At 43.6% G+C, this 21,181-nt stretch overlaps 1 protein-coding gene across 1 annotated transcript in view; it reads left to right on the forward strand.

Moving 5' to 3' along the window:
- Positions 1–21,181, forward strand: part of LOC126471013 (inversin-like) — a 143,878-nt gene that overhangs the window by 6,844 nt on the left and 115,853 nt on the right. Inside the window, exons 2-3 of the mRNA XM_050099073.1 lie at positions 3,185–3,399; positions 18,446–18,557. Of these exons, the coding sequence (XP_049955030.1) occupies positions 3,185–3,399; positions 18,446–18,557 (327 nt within the window). The remainder of the gene's footprint in view (positions 1–3,184; positions 3,400–18,445; positions 18,558–21,181) is intronic.

Raw genomic sequence — 21,181 nt, forward strand, 5'->3', positions numbered from 1 at the left:
CGCACATTGGAAGCGTGTATTCGTCATCGCCGTACTGGCCTATCATCCGGCGTGATGGTGTGGGGTGCCATTGGTTACACGTCTCGATCACCTCTTGTTCGCACTGACGGCACTTTGAACAGTGGACGTTACATTTTAGATGTGTTACGACCAGTGGCTCTACCCTTCATTCGATCCCTGCGAAACCCTACATTTCAACAGGATAATGCACGACCGCATGTAGCAGGTCCTGTATGGGTCTTTCTGGATACAGAAAACGTTCGACTGCTGTCCTGGCCAGCACGTTCTCCAGATCTCTCACCAATTTAAAACGTCTGGTCAATGGTGACCGAGCAACTGGCTCGTCACAATACGCCAGTCAGTACTCTTGATGAACTGTGGTATCGTGTTGAAGCTGCATGAGCAGTTGTACCTGTACACGCCATCCAAGCTCTGTTTGACTCAATGCCCAGGCGTATCAAGGCCGTTATTACGGCCAGAGGTGGTAGTTCTGGGTACTGATTTCTCAGGATCTATGCACCCAAATCGCGTGAAAATGTAATCACATATTAGTTTTGGTATAATATATTTTTCCAATGAATACCCGTTCATCATCTGCATTTCTTCTTGGTGTAGCAGTTTTAATGGCCAGTAGTGTATCTTGTTATACGTTGCCACCACCACTCGCCAGCCATTATGCCGAACTATGGTACAGAGTGGAATGAGGATGGAATGGCGTATCCCTGTCTGTCATCCAAGCTCAGTCTGGCTTGCTGCCGAGCCCGATTGAAGCCATTGTTGCCAGAGATGTACTAAATTTCACACCGAGTACACCCCGAAGTCACCCGAGTGGTGAAGCATTGGTGAGACTCCATTCTCATTGGAGACGACGGTGGTTCACGTCATCGACTGACCATCTAAATTAAGGTTTTCCACGGTTTCCTAACTCGTTTAAGGCAAATGCCAAGTAGGGATAGACAAATCCTATTTTTTTCGCCACTCTTTCAAAATACAAGCTTACGTTCCGTCTCTAATGACGTCAACGTGGCATTACATTATATTATTTTTTTCGTTTTTCCCCTCACAGTGGTGGAGTGGAGCACGTTCTCAGATCTGGGACAATAGATTGGTAAACATGGCGGCTTATACACTCCTGTATAAGAGATGAGGCAGAACATTCTAATCAATAAACTCCGTGAGACTGAATGCTTCTGGTGGCGTTGTGGGCACGTACCGCGGCAAGAAAAGTGTATAAATAAAAATGGCTCTGAGCACTATGGGACTTAACATCTTAGGTCATCAGTCCCCTAGAACTTGGAACTACTTAAACCTAACTAACCTAAGTACATCACACACATCCATGCCCGAGGCAGGATTCGAACCTCCGACCGTAGCAGTCCCGCGGTTCCGGACTGCAGAGCCTAGAACCGCACGGCCACCGCGGCCGGCAAAAGTGGGTAAGTTGAACAGAAACGGATAGGGATTAATTCTAGTGAATATACGGGTCGCAGATGAGGAAATCCAGTAACATAAGGGGCTTTGACAAACAGCTGATTGTTATAACCCGATGCCTCGGAACGAGCATCTCGGTAATCGCGAAGCTGGCCGGAAGTCTGCAAGCTACTCGCCTGAATGTCTATGCAAAGTGATTCAAAGACTGTGAAACGATGGCTAGGCAACAAGGTATTGGCTGGACATCCGCGCCTCATTCACAACGTGAGTTCGGAGGCTTGATCGTCCTGTGACGCAAGATAGACGGCCATCTGTGGCACATCTGACGTCGGAGTATAATGCTGGTGCAATCACAGATGTTTCGAACCACATCGTTCAGCGCACATTGCTGAACATAGAGCTCCCCAAAGCAGACGACACCTACGTGTCACAATGCTGATCCAACGACATCGTCAACTACGACTGCAGTGGGCACGGAGTCATCGAGATTGAAACATGGACCAAAGTAATCGTGTCACCTGTTCTGATAATAATTAATGTCATGTGCCTAAGGCCTCCCGCCGGGTAGACCGTTTGCCGGCTGCAAGTCTTTCGATTTGACGCCACTTTGGCGACTTGCGCGTCGATGGGGATGAAATGATGATGATTAGGACAACACAACACCCAGTCCCTGAGCGGAGAAAATCTCCGACCCAGCCGGGAATCGAACCCGGTCCCTTAGGAATGACATTCTGTAGCACTGACCACTCAGCTACCGGTTGCGGGCACCTGTTCTGATGAAGCAAGTTCCATGTTTATGTAAGGTCGATGAACGTGTCTGGATATGCCGTCATCCAGGGGAACGGTTTCTCGAGACTTGCAACACACCACGGACCTAGGTCGCTGGTGGCAGTATTACCCTATGGTGGACATCCATCTGCCATTCCAAGGGACGAATGATGATAATTGAAGACATCATGACAGCCGTGAATTACTTGAACATCTCTGAGGTCCACTTGCAATCCGCCATGTTTAATGGCTTCCCTGATGGCGATGGTATCTTCCAACAGGATAACTACCCGTGTGACAAGGCTAGAATTATGCTACAGTGGTTTGAGAAGCATGGTAATGAACCTAAGTTGATATCTCGGCCGCCAAATTAACCTGAAAAAAAAAATGGCTCTGAGCACTATGGGACTTAACTTCTGAGGTCATCAGTCCCTTAGAACTTAGAACTACTTAAACCTAACTAACCTAAGGACATCACACACACCCATGCCAGAGGCAGGATTCGAACCTGCGACCGTAGCTGTCGCGCGGTTCCTGACTGGAGCCCCTAGAACCGCTCGGCCACTCCGGCCGGCCAAATTCACCTGATCTTATCCTGAATGAACACATATAAAATGTTATTGGGCGCCAGCTCCGTGCCCGCAAACAACCAACTCGTAATTTATGGGAACTGCGTGATCTGTGCCTAGAGATCTAGTGCCACATATCTGCAGAAACCTACTAAGAACTCGTCGAATCCATGGTACCCAGAATCGCTGGTGTATTAGTTTCGAAAGCTGGGCCAGTATGCTGTTATGCGGACTGCCGTGACGTTTAGACTCTCCCAGTGTAAACACTGCGAGCGGGTAAAAGCACGTGTTGTGTGATGAGTGGCTACACTTATTTACGTAAAGACAATGTACGCTCTGGGAGCGCGCGGGGCGAACGTGAGGGCAGCGAGGCGGCTACCTGTGGAGCTGCGCGGTCTGTTATTCCGGGCGGTCAGCCGGTCAGGCGGTGACCGCGCGCCCCGTGTCGGCTATTCCAATTGATTCCCTCAGCGGTGCGACTGGAGGCCCGCCAAGCGCCGGCGGACGCACGAGCACAAGCGCAGAGCCGCGACCGCTAATTTTAGTGGGCGTCGCGCGCGCGGGCTGCGGAGGTGCGCCGGATGAGCACGCCGGCTGGTCGCACACGGCTCCTCGCAACATGCTGCACGCCGTAAGTCGCCAGCTCCCTGCCTTGCTCTCTCACCGCACCCACAGCAGAGCGCATCGGTAACACATCGCGGACGAGTATCGCTCCATTAATCTCTTTCTACATCTTGCTTCATTTTAACTCTTACATTTTGAGGTGATTGTTGTTGTTGTTGTTGTTGTTGTTGTTGTTGTCCACAGTCCGAAGACAGGTTTGAAGCAACTCTGCACTCTGCAGGCTAGTCTATCCATTGCAAGGCTGTTCATCTCTGCATAACTACTGCAATCTCCATCCATTTGAACCTGCTTGCTGTCTACTTCTACAATTTTACCGCCTTCCCCCTCCCCCCTCTACTCCCATTTCCTACCATTACTAAACTCACGATCTCATGATGCCTCAGGATGTGTTCTATCAACCGATCTATTCTTTAAATCAAGTTGAGCCACAAATGCGGCTGATCCCGGCGGAGGTTCGAGTCCTCCCTCGGGCATGGGTGTGTGTGTTTGTCCTTACGATAATTTAGGTTAAGTAGTGTGTAAGATTAGGGACTGATGACCTAAGCAGTTAAGTCCCATAAGATTTCACACACATTTGAACATTTTTTTGAGTCACAAATTTCCTTTTTCCAGATTCCAGTCAGCACCTCCTCATTACTTATTAGATTTACATATCTAATTTTTGGCATCTCCTGTAGCAGCACACCTCAAAAGCTTCCATTGTCTTCTTTTTTGTGCTGTTTATCGCCCACGTTTCAATCCATATAAACACCTTCAGAAAAAAGACTTCTTAACAGTTAGATTATATTAGATGTTAACATATATTTCATTTTCAGACACGCTTTTCTTGCAAGTGCCTGCCTGCATTTCGTATCCTCTCTACCTCCACCAGCGTCAGTTATTTTGTTGCCCAAATACCAAAACTCATCGAATACTTGTGGTGTCTCATTTCTAATTAGAATCAACTGATTTAATTCAGCTACTTCCCATTCCTCTCGTTTTACACTTGTTGATATTCATCTTTCAATCTCTTTTCTCGACATTACACATGCCAATCAACTGATCTTGCAAGTCCGTCGTCGCCTCTGACAGAATTACAATATTATCGGTGAACATCAAAGTTTTTATTTCGTCTCTCTCAACTTTAATTCTTTTCCTAATGTAGGCCTAAGTCTTTGAAATTCTTCTCACAGTAATGTGTCTCCATTTCATCTTCCTCTAGTTACCCTTCCATTTTTCTAATATTGTCATCAAGTTTGTTTCCTTTGTAAAAGCCCTTTATATTTGTCTTCCACATTTCAGCCTTCCCTTAATTTCTTAGCACGGGTTTATCATCTCAGCTCTTAATATTCATACCGGTATTTTTTCTTTCTCCAAAGGCCTCTTTAATTTTCCTATAGGCGGCGTATGTCTTTCCTGTACACACCCATATTTCTACAGCCTTGGATTTCACGTCTAGCCATTACTGCTTCGCCATTTTGTACTTGGCCTCAGTCTCATTTTCAGACGTCTATATTCCCTTTTATACTTGATTTGCTGAATTTTTATATTTTCTCTTTTCAACAATTACAACGCTTGCAAAGGAGTTGAAATGTAAAATAGTTTACATCATATTGTTGTACTTTACGCTTAGGTCCCCCAGCGTTTGCTGTTCTATTGGCTATGTTCGCAACACAAATTATTTTATTTTACAGGCTGAACTCTAACTCCATCGACAAAATCTCGAAGGTTTTTCGGCGATGTTCTCTGACTATAATGGTATAAGGGACCCGTGGTCACCAGCGGCTCGTCACATTTATTTTGATTTCTTATCACCATTAACCTTTTTATCCGCATTGCACTGAAAATATCTGCAGACAGAAGAAATGTTGACGATATGCGCTGTGTATATTGTCTGGAAACAATTTTGTTCCATCTACTCATGGTACTAACTGTCGTCTTTACTCTTCGCTCACGAGTTATCATTCAGTACTGCTCTGTTCTGTCTCGGTTTTGTTTTTCCGGCATTGTTAATTGCATGTTAATATTATTACACGGCAGTATGCATACGTTTACCGATGAATAGTTGGCCAATACGTACAGCAGCAGAATCCGCTGCGATGAAAAGCTTCGTGTTTCGTCTGAGTGTTAATGCAATACTTCGTGTTTGGTGATGGCATACTATTGGCATTGTCACTGTTGCACTGTTTTGGAGGTATTTTCAGAGAAAAAAAGCTAATTGAGCTATCAAACAAAATAACTTATCACGTTATTACTCTGTAACCAACCACCGGAGTCCAGTGGTCCATTAAAGCAAAATACTCAAAGAATATCATTGAACAACCTCTGAAATTTTGTTGGTGGAGTTTAGTTCACCCTATACGTACATTATGAAATTACTGCAGTTTCCATTACAACTCTTTATTATTCCTTGATATACAAAATATCAGCGGGATATATACGTATATAAAATATCACGTTAAACACTAATCTCCTCCTCCTTCTCCTCAAACTTTCATATACTGTCAATTTTTCCATCAACTGAAGTTACTATTTACGATTCTTTTTTTTTTTAATTTTTAGTGATTTGATTGGTGTAAGCAACGAACGTTGATACAATACTGCTTCACTGTGATAAAACTTATTTCGTGTCTAGAAATGTTTGAATTGAGTCCTACCTGATACAGATATATGTAATCTTTCATAAGTAAATCAACGTAACGAAAGAATGTGTACGCAAACCATGACAACGGGAGGGGGCCATTATTCTGCAGTTTTCTTACCAGTCGTTATTTTGATCACTTGGACGTAACGATAATAAGTTTTCTTAAGTGCAACGCGTACATATTTAACGAAGTTCTATAGTTTGTACAGCGAGAAATGCAGTGATGTAAGTTTTCTTAATTTTTACTGTGAAACTTTTCGGTGAAATTAACAGGGCAGCATACTAAAAGAGAAGCTGATTCCTGGTGGTACAACACCGCTACAACCCTATGCAGTGTTTACCTATCACAGGAAGTGGAACTGCGCTGTACCGCCAGTCTTTATCTGCCTTTACAGCCTTTATAAACTGCACCCTCATTCTTATGTTAAGTTTCACTCTTATCACTGACACATATAACATCCTCGAACAGCTGAATGCCGTTAAGAAAGTATATATACGATTTGAAACAACCATAGCTGATTAAATGGCTCTGAGCACTATGGGACTTAACTGCTAAGGTCATCAGTCCCCTAGAACTTAGAACTACTTAAACCTAACTAACCTACGGACATCACAAACATCCATGTCCGAGGCAGGATTCGAACCTGTGACCGTAGCGGTCGCGCGGTTCCAGACTATAGCGCCTAGAACCGCTCGGCCACACCGGCCGGCGCTGATTAAATAATCCAGTAGATATAAAAGCTACTAACATTCATTGTACCTTGAAATGATCTTCTATTCGCATAGAACACCTTGCCAGGAACCTAGTTTCTCTATCTTGAACGTACGAAGTATTAATTGCTTCCTCTTCAAGTGGTCATGGGGTGATGGAGTGCGTGAAACGCACGAGGATGTTTACCTATTCTGCTGACGAAGTATCGCTGTTGACATTTTCTTCCGTTGCAGAAACTGAACTCACCAGGCGCTGTGTCTAATGGCAGCGTTATCATCGTATTTAATGACTCAGTAGACATGAACCCAATGTCTGCGTACAGTGTGTGCTGCATAACGTGGAAAACATCGTATTTTATAAACACAAAATCAGGGCAATAAAACGTTTCGCAGATGTTAGCAGGCAAAGGGATTAGTATTTTGCAACTTGGTTAATAATCTATGTAATAGATTTCGTTTCTCGATGCAACTCGGCGTATAACTACTACTCATGGCACTACATTAAAGCCTTTTTATTTATCTTCTTGTCACAGGGCCAGTATCTAGCATAATGCTACGAAAATAAACAAGTAACTTCCATGTGCAGTATAAAAAGACAAATCAAAACTTTCGAAAATTAGTTTGTGAGAATGACGAATATTTAAAAAAAATACTGTTTGCAGTTTTATATGTTTATGTTCAGTACACAGTCACGGGTTCTAGAATATCCGTAATGGGTATGCTTGACAATCCGTAAGTTTTAAAACTTTTATCGATTATGGCTGTGAAATACTACAATTGTGTTGAATAAAGATTTTCAGAAATGACCGCGATCAGTCGCCATTCATGATAGTGGGATTTTTTATTTACCTGTTATCGGGTTCAAGTCACCTAGTGACTCATCATCGTATGGTACAGTTCATAGAGGATTGCGGAGGTCGTTGTGTAGCTGTGGCAGAACAGAGAAAAATCCAAACAAGTGTGCACTGAATATGGCAAGTTATCTGAAGTTATTTACATAAAGTGATCATTACGGTAAGTGACGCTGTTCTCATCTACATGACTAGTCTGCAAGTCACACTTAAGTCCCTGACTGACGGTTCTTCGAATCACCTTCCTGCCCGAGGCAGGATTCGAACCTGCGACCGTAGCGGTCGCGCGGTTCCAGACTGAAGTGCCTAGAACCGTTCGGTCACAGCGGCCGGCCGCGTGGGAAAAATGAACACTTAAATCTGTGTCTACGAGCTCTGATTTGTTTTGTTTTATCACGATGATCACTCTCTAACAGCGCGTGGGAAATGGTTCAAATGGCTCTGAGCACTATGGGACTTAAAATCTGAGGTCATCAGTCCCCTGGAACTTAGAACTACTTAAACTTAACTAACACAAGGACAAACACACATCCATGCCCGAGGCAGGATTCGAACCTACGACCGTAGCGGTCGCGCGGTTCCAGACTGAAGTGCCTAGAACCGTTCGGTCACAGCGGCCGGCCGCGTGGGAAAAATGAACACTTAAATCTGTGTCTACGAGCTCTGATTTGTTTTGTTTTATCACGATGATCATTTCTCCATATACCGGTTGGCGATAATAAATTATTTTGACAGTGAGGGAAGAAAGTGTGTTCGTGAAATTTTGTGAAAGGATCACGCCGCAACGAAAAACGCCTTTGTTTTAATTATAGCCACCCCAACTTCCTTTCATACCCGTAAGTGATACTCTCTCCCGTATTAGGCGATAATACAAAACGAACTGCCCTTATCTGGACTTTTTCGATGTCCTCCATGAGTCCCGTCTGGTAAAGATCCCGTACTGCACAGCAGTACTCTAGTAGCCTACGGACAAGCGTAGTTAGTATAAGCAGTCTCTTCAATAGATCTGTTGCATCTTCTAGGTGGTCTGCCAATAAAATACGATCTTTGGTTTGCCCTTCCCACAACAACGTCTATGTAATCGTTCCAATCATTATCAAGTCGCCTTTATAATTTATGATGTAAATAACTCTAGATAGTTCGCCACATACTGTGTTTACTCGTTACCATCATGTTTTGTCTTTCCACAGCTACACAATGATCCCCACAATGCTATGAATGGTCACTGAGAAATATAACAACTGATGATGAGTCGTTAGATGACATGAAACCGGTAACGGGAAAACAGAAACTCCACCATGACGAAATGCGACTGGTTGCAGTCATGTCCGAAATCCTTAACTTTTTATGTACCAGTGTGTTAAAGTGATTACCATTTACTGTAACGTAATGAAGCACATTCTGGCTCTTGAAAAATAAAATATGGTGACGTAGTGCTTGTTTGAGACTGCGCTGAGACCTTCCACGAAAGTAGTCGGGGGAATGTGTCATGTGTGAAGTCAGCACACGCAGTGCTGCTACGGCTTTACATGTCATGTTTACATGTGAATGGAGGCGAAACGGTGCCGGCGCTATTGGCTTTCACTTTCAGACCATATCCCGGCTATTTTCGTGAAAAATTTCACTTGAAACGTTCACATTGCCCTCTTTTCATTACCCGTCGAAAGCTGTTAAACGTACATAATTTATATAATTCTTTTCAAAACGAACTTTATAAAACATGTGTACAAATAAAAAGTTATTCTAGTTATTAATTATAAAGCCAAAATCAGCTCTTTCCATACTATTGTTTCCCTATTGCGGACTTCGCTTCGATGTACAGAGTCGTTCCTAAAATACGAAAATCAATATTGCTCACTCGACTCGGACTTGTATTTTATCAACACAAAATATGTTTGTGTTTAAGAGATAGTGGCAAACATTTCAAACGGAAAGTTCTGTTCCCAGCGCAAACTTTCTTCAGTTTGGATTACTATTCTCTACAGCGATCAACACGTCAGCATAAAATAAAGATATATTAATGTGAAATCGAAATGACCAGTTAGTAACGAACACATCTCAATTTGAAAACAGAGGAATTAATTATATGAGAACGTAAGGGAAAGAAAAGGTTACTCGTGCAAAGGTATTATTTAAATAGCCGCGCTCATTAGCTATTTATATCGAGAAAAAATAACACGTTGTGCATAACTGACACTTTCCCCAGACACAGGGTATTTGTTTTGGCAGCTGAACGAAAAGGGCAAGTGACGAAAAAATTAGGAAGCTTTCTCAGACGTAAACACGCCTATGCAACAACGGCAGCTACTCGTGTGTTTTCAGCCTGAGTCCTTTTGAAACCTTTAGCTATCTACGACTTAGAACAATAAAGAAAATTATTACAATGTTGAACAGGGCTGAGGTTCAGCAACCGTATTGTAGTTTTAATGCAGGACAAAACTAGCCAGCCGTTTGGCTGTCGCTGTAAACTGTCGTCTTAAAATAATTTTTGAAATTATACCATAGATTTACCATCGAATTGTCATCTACAGCTGGTTGCCGAAATATGAGGTATAATAAGACATTTTACACGGATGAAGTGAAGGAAGCGCAACCTATAACAGGGATTAGACATTTTCCGTGCCATTTTGCGTGTTACTTACGAGAACTGCTTTCCAGCTTCGGGACGGAACCATTTCTAGCGACCACCTTGCCAGGCGTGTAGTCGATGACTAAATAAATATCAGCTACCTTATCCTGTATGCCACATTGTTAATGTTAGGGATGTAACTTAATCAGCTGGAAGATGTCTCAATAGACCTTTAATTTATTGCAAGATTGAAACCCTAAATTTGGTCATGAAAAGACTCTGAAGTGTAAGATTAAGGTATAAACTACGAAGCGAGTTCGAGTCGCGGTTCAGTAGATAATTCCAATATTAGTAGGGGCAAAATTAGCGAACATTCCGGTATTTAATGAAGCTTTTGAATGAGGAATGTAATCTTCACACAAGATCGAAGGTTACTTAATGAAGTGTCTGATGAATTTATGAACCATAACAGTCGCATTAATGTGACCACCTGTCAAAAGCCTGAACAAACACCTTTTGCAGTGCATACAGGCAGGGAGAGGGTCAGTGAGGTTCTGGAAAGTAGTGACAGGGATGTGCAGCCGCATGACTCCAGTGTGGTGGCCAACTGCCCTAGGTTTCTCAGTTGAGGATCCATGGCACCAACAGCCCAGACGAAGTGGTCTCATCGATTCTCTATTGGGTTTAAATCGGGGGAGTTTGGTGACTAGGGGAGTACGGTAAACTAAACCTGGTGCTCTTCGAAACACGCGTGTACACTGCGAGCTGTGTGACACGTTGTATTATCCTGCTGGGCGATTCCAATGTGCCGAGGAAAAAGCGAACTGCATGTATGGATGGACATGGTCCCCAAGGACAGATGTATACGTGTGTTGATCTACTGCGCCTTCCAGAATGACAAGAACACCCAAGAAAACCTTCCACAGACCAATACTGGCTCCTGCGGCCCGGATTAGGGCGGTTGTTGCAGGGCGTTATACGCCTACACTCAGTGAACGTCCAATTGCGGTATATGCGTGCCAATTCAAGCCTTCGTCGCCGATGAACAGCAGTTAGCATGGGTGCATGAGCCGGGCGCCTGCTGGTTGGTTTATTGATTTGGGGGAGGGGACCAAACAGCGAGATCATCGATACCATTGGATTAGGAAGGATGGGGAAAGAAGTCGGCTGTGCCCTTTCAAAGGAACCATCCAAGCATTTACCTGAAGCGAATTAGGGAAATAACTGAAAACGTAAATCAGAATTGTCGGACACGGGTTTAAACCGTCGTCCACCCGCATGCGAATTCAGTGTGCTAACCACTGCGCCACCTTGCTCTGTCAGGCGCCTGCTGTGGAGGCCCATACACAGCAACAGTCGCTGAACGGTCTTTGAGGAGACACTGTTGGTAGCCCATTGGTTCATCTGGGCGGTCAGCTGCTCAACAGTGCGCGTCTATTCGTCCGTACACATCTCGGCAGCCATCGTTCACCCCTGTCATCTGTGGCCCCTGGTGAACAGTTGCCTCGGCGCTGGTCTCATATAGCCATGATATGGTCATGCCCTTTTGGACATCAGATAAATCGCTCCGTTTCCTCGTTACGACAACGTCTGCATTGTTTTCCGCGTCCCCCCGACGCGCTTTATGTACCCTCCACTACTAGTGCTTCCACTTGACGTCTGTGAATGTTACTGTACGTTGACGTCGAGCATTGGCGGTGGTCACATTAATGAGACTGGATCATGTATTTCTAGAGTTGTTGAAAGACATCTAGGAAAACAGAGGACTTAAACTGATTTATACTGCTGAAGACGTCATCTTCGTACAGTACTGGGTAAAAGAAGCAAATTAATACCGTTATAAGATACTGAACTCTCATTCGGGAAGAATGCAGAGATAGTTCCTTTAAAAGGGAGCGGGAGACATGCTTCGCCAGCCATTGCCTATCGCATCTTGTGCCTCGTATATAACGACCTCATCGTCGTTAGGATGTAGATTCCTAATCTTCCTTTTATCCTTTCTTTTTTTAGGGCATCAAAGTATGGATTACTATGGTCAATCACAAAAGCAGAATTCAAGACACAGAAATGAAGTCTTTGAGATGAATCAAAAGGTTCAGTAAACTGACTCACATTCGTAGTGAAGACAACAGAAGGGGATATAAATTGTTGAAGAATACAGGGAAAAATGGCTCAAACGTGTCCTTCGGACGGGTAGTCTATTGAACACCGACCGATGGGCAAAAGATGTTTGCGAAGACAAAGGAAGAGCTGGGCTGATGACTGGAACAGGACTCTAGGCTTAACACGTGAAGTAGGTGATGCTGATGATGATAATTACTACAGATTACGTAGATCAAAATATGGAAATGATTTGCACTACAGAATTCTACTCCAAGATGCTACTCTAGGCGGGTATAAAATGAATGTGCGCAACGGAAAATACTGAACGCGAAAATCAAGATTTGGCCCTGTCTGACTACCCCCTGAAGCAGATCTTAGGATCTCTTAATTGTGATATTATTTCCTACTTCTTTCTCTTACAAAACCTAACCCTAACCACAAATGAATAATTAAGGGAACTAGTAAATACTAAATGATAAATGTTCTTTCTGCTTACACATTTATTGTAGATTAAAAACCCCTTTCTATTAAAAATTTTTGCATTTCCTAACTAATATTATTGATCAACTCCCCAAATCTGCCCCTTTTTATGGCTACGCGATCTAATATAAATAACGCGAGATGATTGACATCATCTACACGTACGTACCAAACACTAGAAGGCACTACTTTCAAAGATGAACTACAGTGGTGTGCAACCTCAGTGGAAATAGAACTTACGTGATCACAGCTGTTTAGCCTTATAGCCCTAACAAACCGAAGCAATTAGCAATATCACCGTATGTACTGCATCCGGTGCGTCGGAGTGATGGTTCTCGTACATGTCTGCGACGATGGAAAAATTCCAGCCACAAAATAAACTCTTTCAAACACTAGGACGGCAGAAGGGCTCCTCTGATTAATATAATCTAATACTGTCATCTCCTCTCATTGTTCTACAGACAAGAAACGCGAACTCCCAGCCACAAAGACGGAATTCAAAAAAATGTTTCAAATGGCTCTGAGCGCTATGGTACTTAACTTCTGAGGTCAACAGTCCCCTAGAACTTAGAACTACTTAAACCTAACTAACCTAAGGACATCACACACATCCATGCCCGAGGCAGGATTCGAACCTGCGACCGTAGCGGTCGCGCGGTTCCAGACTGTAGCGCCTAGAACCGCTCGGCCACTCCGGCCAGCTGACGGAATGCAGATAACGTCTCTACGTGAGTATAGACAGAAGTGCTCTCAATCACTGAACGCTGCGTACTCAACGACGACTTCCACACCGGAGGCGAAGTCCAGAATCGTATAAGTTCGCAACTGTATATTGCCTAAGTGTTCTAACTATAAAATTTCCTGAGAGCAAAGGCAGCAAGTCGGTCTGTACCAACAATGCTGATATTGAGCGACCGTCAAACACGGGCGCTCGAAACGGAAGACCTTTTTTCCACCGCTAGCTACCCAGCAAAGCCCGGCTCCCCTCCCTCGTAACTGCAGAAGGCGAATCATATTCTCGAAACCACGGAATATTCTCCCTCTCTACAGATTCTTCCGAACGCCGACCAAACATATTTTAGTCCTTTGTCGTCCAACGCGGGAAGTTTGCAAGGAAATACCTATCCCCGTTAGTTAAGAATTCATACAATGGCACGCTTCTCAGAGTAAAAATCCTCGGAAATAACCCAACCTGCGTGATTTCCGAAGTAACGCTTACTTGTTCCTCTTTGCTGCGTCCAAAATTTTCAAAGTTTCCGACTATCCTTCCGGCCCTAGCTACACAACCGGCCAACCGCCACTCTATTGTGCTTCAGCGCTCAGGTGCCCCGACCGCCCGGCTAGGGCTACTTCCTCTGTTAAGCAGGACCAACACACTTGTGCGGGCTTTTCCACACAGGGCCGAAGTTACGCCTGGCGTTTCATTTCCACTGGCGTTCCAACCTCTACTAGTATAGGCAATCATTCATTATGCCCTTTTGATAATAAAGACACTCCATCATCTTTCATGCAATAAGCGTTAGCAACTATTTACAGAGTGTACTTGACAATGTCAGTCTTCTTTAAATATTTATATATACGATGTACAACCTATCAAATGCTATCTAATTCCGGTTGTAAATCACGGCAAAGTATGTAGATGTGAGGTTGTAAGGTGCGAAATTATAGCCACCTTACACTACATGGAATATGAATTGGAGAGTTTAGTGTAAAGGAGTTTTGCTATTTGGAGAGCAAAATAATTGATGATGGTCGAAGTAGAGTGGATATAAAATGTAGACTGGCAATGGGAAGGAAAGCGTTTCTGAAGAAGAGAAATTTGTTAACATCGAGTATAGATTTAAGTGTCAGGAAGTCGTTTATGAAAGTATTTGTATGGAGTGTAGCCATGTATGGAAGTGAAACATGGACGATAAATAGTTTGGACAAGAAGAGAATAGAAGCTTTCGAAATGTGTTGCTACAGAAGAATGCTGAAGATTAGATGGGTAGATCACATAACTAATGGGAGTTGGGGAGAAGAGGAGTTTGTGGCACAACTTGACTAGAAGAAGGGGTCGGTTGGTAGGACATGTTCTGAGGCATCAAGGGATCACCAATTTAGTATTGGAGGGCAGCGTGGAGGGAAAAAAATCGTAGAAGGAGACCAAGAGATAAATACACTAAGCAGATTCAGAAGGATGTAGGCTGCAGTACGTAATGGGAGATGAAGCAGCTTGCACAGGATAGCGTAGCATGGAGAGGTGCATTTAACCAGTCTCAGGACTGAAGACCACAACAACAATAACAGTGTGGTATGAACCCATCAGGTGGTGTAATAAAAACTCTAAACGCTGTAGCATGGTATCAGAGGGTCGGTTGATATTCGTGACGAATCTCCCACCAAGAATTTTATATACGAATGCACAAAGCATAAGGATTGGTAACTGAACAACTGTGGCCCATCAGCCTCAGGAGCAGAATGCGTACATTGTAACTGGTCATTTCTTCTCCCACTAATATCGTTTCTTTGTAAAGTGCTACTTTTGTGTGTTTGGTTGGTTGGATGATTTGGGGGAGGGGACCAAACAGCGAGGTCGACGGTGAAGGATGAGGAAGGAAGTCGGCAGTGCCCTTTCAATAGAACCATACCGGCATTTGCCTAAAGCGATTTAGGGAAATCACGGAAAACCTAAATCAGGATGCCAGACGCGGGTTGGAACTGTCGTCGTTTCGAGTGCGAGTCCAATGTGCTAACCACTGCGCCACCTCGCTCAGTAGGGACTTTTCGCAAGTTTATTTTCAACATGTGCTGCGAAACATCTGCTGTTATTGGGAACTCAACAGCCAGCCTAGCAGTATACGGCCATTGGTCTGAACTTGTGATTTCCTGCCAGAGAGGTCAGTATTTTGTGACAATCTGAGCAGCCCTCTCAGATTTTTACAGATCCTACTGTCGTTCGCCATCCAGCCATCAGAAGATCGAAAGATTAGGTTGTGATTAACAAAAATCAACCCATCAACTCCAAACCATAAAAATTACAAAGCCACCGGAAGCTGCCTGTGTGCCCCTAACAACCGAGAGGACGAACTACACTATGGTCTGGATTGACATGTTACAAGAAGTTCCTCACCCGTTCATAGCGACCATGTGGGCAAGATGGCCCAATATCCGCTCGTCACTATGGTGAAACCTATCTTCAATTCGACATTCGTTTGTTTCTCCTTAAACAGCATTCTTTGTACATCACGAAATCTCACGATATGAGAAAAAAATGGTTCAAATGGCTCTGAGCACTATGGGACTTAACATCTGAGGTTCAAAAATGGCTCTGAGCACTATGAGACTCAACTGCTGAGGTCATTAGTCCCCTAGAACTTAGAACTAGTTAAACCTAACTAACCTAAGGACATCACAAACATCCATGCCCGAGGCAGGATTCGAACCTGCGACCGTAGCGGTCTTGCGGTTCCAGACTGCAGCGCCCTTACCCGCACGGCCACTTCGGCCGGCCTAACATCTGAGGTCATCAGTCTCCTAGAACTTAGAACTACTTAAACCTAACTAACATATGGACATCACACACATCCATGCCCGAGGCAAGATTCGAACCTGCGACTGTAGCAGTCTCGCGGTTTCAGACTGTAGCGCCTAGAACCGCTCGGTCACTCCGGTCGGCCACGATATGAGAAACCAGTTTCCCAGAGACTGATAATTTTGCCCTGTTAACTCTTTCAAGCTTATCGGACAGAATATTAGTTACCTCCTTATCAAAGCTCACAGCTTTGGATCGCTGTAGATGGCGTTGCAATGGTATCAGGCGGTCATGTGTCCCGCCACCACAGACGTAAGTCTTAACAACATTGTGGTGGGTACATGCGAGTCTTTTGTATGGAATGAGCGCCGTTAGATGGCTCAACTTTGAGACGTGACAGAACGGCTGAATGTCAACAGAATGTGTATATCAACACTCTCGGAGACCAAGTGTTGCCATTTCTCCAGCATCATGATAAGTACGCAGTGGGCACCCCCGTCTTCCAGGATGTCAACGTTTCGCTGTGCATCCAGATGGGCTGTCGCACGTTTCTGTAAGGAATGTTGCTCCATTAGCAGTCATGTAACACGGAATAAGAGCAGGGACTGGCGACGCGTATCACGCCTTGTCAATGAAAACCGATTTCCAAACCAAAACGAATTAGTGCTGTCGGTGACTGGAGGTCGTTTCCATTCAGTTTTCGAACTCTGCTTGCCGTGAACATGTGCGATACGGTTGCTCGCAAAAGACCATTTCTCAAAGCGCTACTTAACACATTTCGGACAAAACTAGGGCTCGGACAGCGGTAGTTAGTCAAGCGAACGGTGGCCGAGTCTTTCACCAGTTCTTGGACCGTGCAGAATTGGGCGACATTTTCCCGAAAAGATACCATCCAGTAAGAAAAAATCGATCTCACAAGTTTTTGCAAAGTAAAAGTCAGTAGGAAAAAATACCCAGATTGTAATGTAGCTCTTTGTATGCTTGAGCTTTTCAAAACATACCATATTCGGGCAAATTATTTGTAAAAACGGCGTATACAAGCTATTTTACAGAATAAAAATATGATTCAGTAAAAAAATGTATATATCCTAATGTTAATAGCACATAACAAGGCTTTTAAGAAAAGACAAACCGGGTTCCATTGTTGCAAATGAAACGTCACACAGACTTATTGCATTCACTGTTAAAATCTATTATTTTCAAAATATCTGTTAAAAACAGCAGTCCAGCTGTCCCATTCAGGGTGACTGAGCCAGTCTCCAGTGTGTTAAAGCTGCCCGTCTTCAATGGTAGAAACAACACAGAAACTGGAGGTAGTAGCTGATTGATAGTGCGTAGTGTCTCTTTTCAAATTAGGTAAATCATTGAGTGCACCGAATGCCCAATGACGTATTTAACCCACAGCATGTGACAGATGTAGTTCAACCCAGAAGTAATCCTCGACGTGTTGGCGGTGTTTTTTGTACCATGACTTGGGCACTCTCATTGAAGTTACTAAGAATGTCAACAGAATGTGTATATCAACACTATCGGAGACCAAGTGTTGACATTTCTCCAACATCATGATAAGCATGCAGTGGCCACTCCCGTCTTCCAGGATTTCAACAGCCATGTTCACAGAACTCCATGTATACTTTCCTGGTTTGACGAAAACTCTGGCGCCTTATCGCTCCTTGGCTTCCCCACTAAGTTACCCTACCGTAATCCTATAGAAAGTATCTGGCTCTAATTGGAACGCAGCAGTCATCATGCCGTCAGTTTGGTAGCTGTTCAGGATTTAATCATCAATGAGTGGCTTCAGCTAAAAATGGCATGCCTGAAGAAACGTATACTCTCTCTTTCTCACCGAATTCAGACCATTACATGGTATTTGCATCGTCATGTCTCCAGGAGGTGACTCATTTTTTGTCTGGTGTGGTTATATGCTCACTGTCTCGAGGGAATCACTACCGAATTTCCTTGATAGACCACATTGAAATTATTACAGTCAATATGCTATACAGATCCGTGTATGGAGTGTGTGTGTGTGTGTGTGTGTGTGTGTGTGTGTGTGTGTAGGAGAGAGAGAGAGAGAGAGAGAGAGAGAGAGAGAGAGAGAGAGAGAGAGAAGAGAGATAGAGAGATAGAGATCAAATGCTGAACTGCAATTCATCAAATATTCATGGATGACGTTTCCGTTATGTTGTACTTGTTCTGTTTCAGTCTGAAGATGTAGCAGCGTTACGAAAAAAAATTACGTCCGAAGCCATCGAAAATCTACATCTCAGCGTGGTACGGGGAAATATCCAGAATGTTAAAGACTGCCTGAAATCCGGTGAGTTGGAGACATTTATTCACTTTGGTTAGCTGTTTTGATCTGCAGAAAATCTGGAGCCATTTACTGTCTATCACTGCGAACAGCGTGACAAGCATTCTTTCTATTGTGTCTTAAGTAAGGCTTCTGCCCATCGCATTCATGAATAGTAAGCCAGTGCTATAAAAGGTGTTAGTAGTATAAGTGCAGATATTGTGATCACTGGTGCCTTAATATGTATTCACTTCAGTATATTAGTTGTTTTATCTCTGCAACTAACAGTCGGGTCAGGGATTTTCTCTGCCTCGTGGTGACTGGGTGTTGTGTGATATCCTTAGGTTAGTTAGGTTTAAGTAGTTCTAAGTTCTAGCGGACTGATGACCATAGATGTTAAGTCCCATAGTGCTCAGAGCCATTTGAACCAACTAACAGTCTTTCCACAAGGGTGTTACATAATTTACTACCTGATGTTTTCTGCACAGTCGTAAATGCACCACCAAGACTAACCGTTTGTCGTTCACATGCCCACGCTTCAACACTTGACCTGCTGCCCAGGGGAAAATAAGCTTTAATGGCTTGCTTTTGCCACATGTATGTGGAGGTCATGACCAACCTAAAACATATCGCTCCTAATAGCTACAATTATTAGTCTGTAAACGAAGTAAACACTGACATAATGTTGTTCAGTAGACTGTTCTCATTCACCCAGTATGTCTCTGAGCAAATGAGTATTAGTCTTTTTTTGTAATGCACAGTTCCTGATGGGACTGGTACGTAAGAAGGAAAACTAATTTCCTCAAACTGCATTCTGAAATTTTGTTTTCGAAGTCTGTACATAGATATCGAGAAAAAATAAGGATCGTTCACCGAGTGCCTGCCTCATTTATGTGAGTCAAACAAAGGTATGATCATCCAGCCTGCCCTTCTTTCGCTCTGTACAGGAAAAATGATCAGAATCGATGTGCACATTGATAACAAACTCGTTAAAGAAGAAGAACTGTCAATGAGCTTTGAAACTGAAAACATCGCTGACGTGAAACCCAATTCGTGCTTTTCTCGCGTGACATTCTGAAAGTCCTGGATAAAGACCATCAGGCAGGGGCATATTACTTGAATTCCCAAAATCATCTGACTCAGTATGACACCAATGTTTGGTAACGAAAATAAGTTCATATGGGATATCAAACAAAATTTTTGACTGGACTGAGGCATTGCTTGACTGGGACAAAGTAGCTTGTTGTCTTCGATGTAGAGTCATGGACAGATGTACTAGAAGTAACTTTACGCCTGCCCTAGGAACATATGTTGGGACCCTTGCTGTTCATGTGTGTATACGGCCAAGCAGATGGAAACGGTCAAGAGGCAGCACGGCTATACCAAAACAAATAGCGTCACAGACACCAACCACAGCACACAACACTTCAAGCCCTTTTTGGGGGGTTCGTGTGATCATGGGCCATTTCAGACAAACGGACATGCAGGGAGGTGGCGGACTGTGCCTACACCAGATCTGGGGGATCTGGTTCTATCTCTCGACCATTTCCATCTGCTTAGCTGTACATAAACACCCTCTTCGCTTGTTCCCGACATGAACGCCAGATCATTCTGCTGTTTACAGTACTATGCGTCAATCACACAGCCTGTAGCACACAGGGAACACATGGGGAGAGGAACATCCATTCGTCAGCGCCATCTACCGTGGCGGCGATGCATTTTCGGACATATGTTCATAGGATCTTGTTTCCTCCACTTACAGTCAGGAATCCTTCCCTGTAGTTTGTCGGTTTTACTAATGTTCACCGTATATAATATATATATTAGTTCTACTGCCGCGTTTTTCTGTCTTTTTGTGAAGGCTAATCTTAGGAACTTCTGTAGGGATTTTGATAAGTTTTTCTCTCACAGAGAGACTGATTTACGAGGTTAGTTTGTGCACATAATTTATTACCGTTACACCAGAAAAGTCCTCCGGCCGTAGATACTTAGTGTTACCCGTGAAAAACTGGGATATGTCGTCCAGCTCATTTTCTTTGGTGTTTTGCAGATATGTACAATTACGTTATTTGGATGTGTTGCTGGAGTCAGCCCGAACAGATACTGCTGATCACGTCTTTCATGCAACTATCGGTATAGACAGAAAGCATCGGTTCGTTTCCCACTACAAACGAATTAGTTTCAAAGCAGGACTCTTAGGAGGGACATCCTATATGGACATATGACTTAGCAGACATTAATAGTAACCTCAGACTTTATACAAATGATGCACTTATCTGTAATGAAGTGCCACCTGAAAATAGCTGATCAAATATTCAGGCAGATCTCGATAAGTTTTCAAAGTAGTCCAAAGGTTGTCAGCTTGCATTCAATGTTCAGAAACGTAAAATTTTGCATTTCACTAAACGTAAAATCATGTCTCTTCTGACTGTAGTATCAGTGCGTTTCAGTTGGGATCAGTAAACACATACAAATACCTGGGCGTAACAATTTGTAGCGATGTGCTGTGAAACGATCGTAGGTAAATTAGGTGGTAAATTTCGCTTCATGTTAGGGTACTGAGAAACTTCAACTCTTGTGCAGTTCATCCTAGAACATTGCTCAAGTGTTTGGGTCCCACATCAAATAGATCTAACTGCGAAACGAGAACG

Source organism: Schistocerca serialis, chromosome 3 (genome assembly GCF_023864345.2).
Source record: "Schistocerca serialis cubense isolate TAMUIC-IGC-003099 chromosome 3, iqSchSeri2.2, whole genome shotgun sequence".
NCBI lineage: Eukaryota > Metazoa > Arthropoda > Insecta > Orthoptera > Acrididae > Schistocerca > Schistocerca serialis.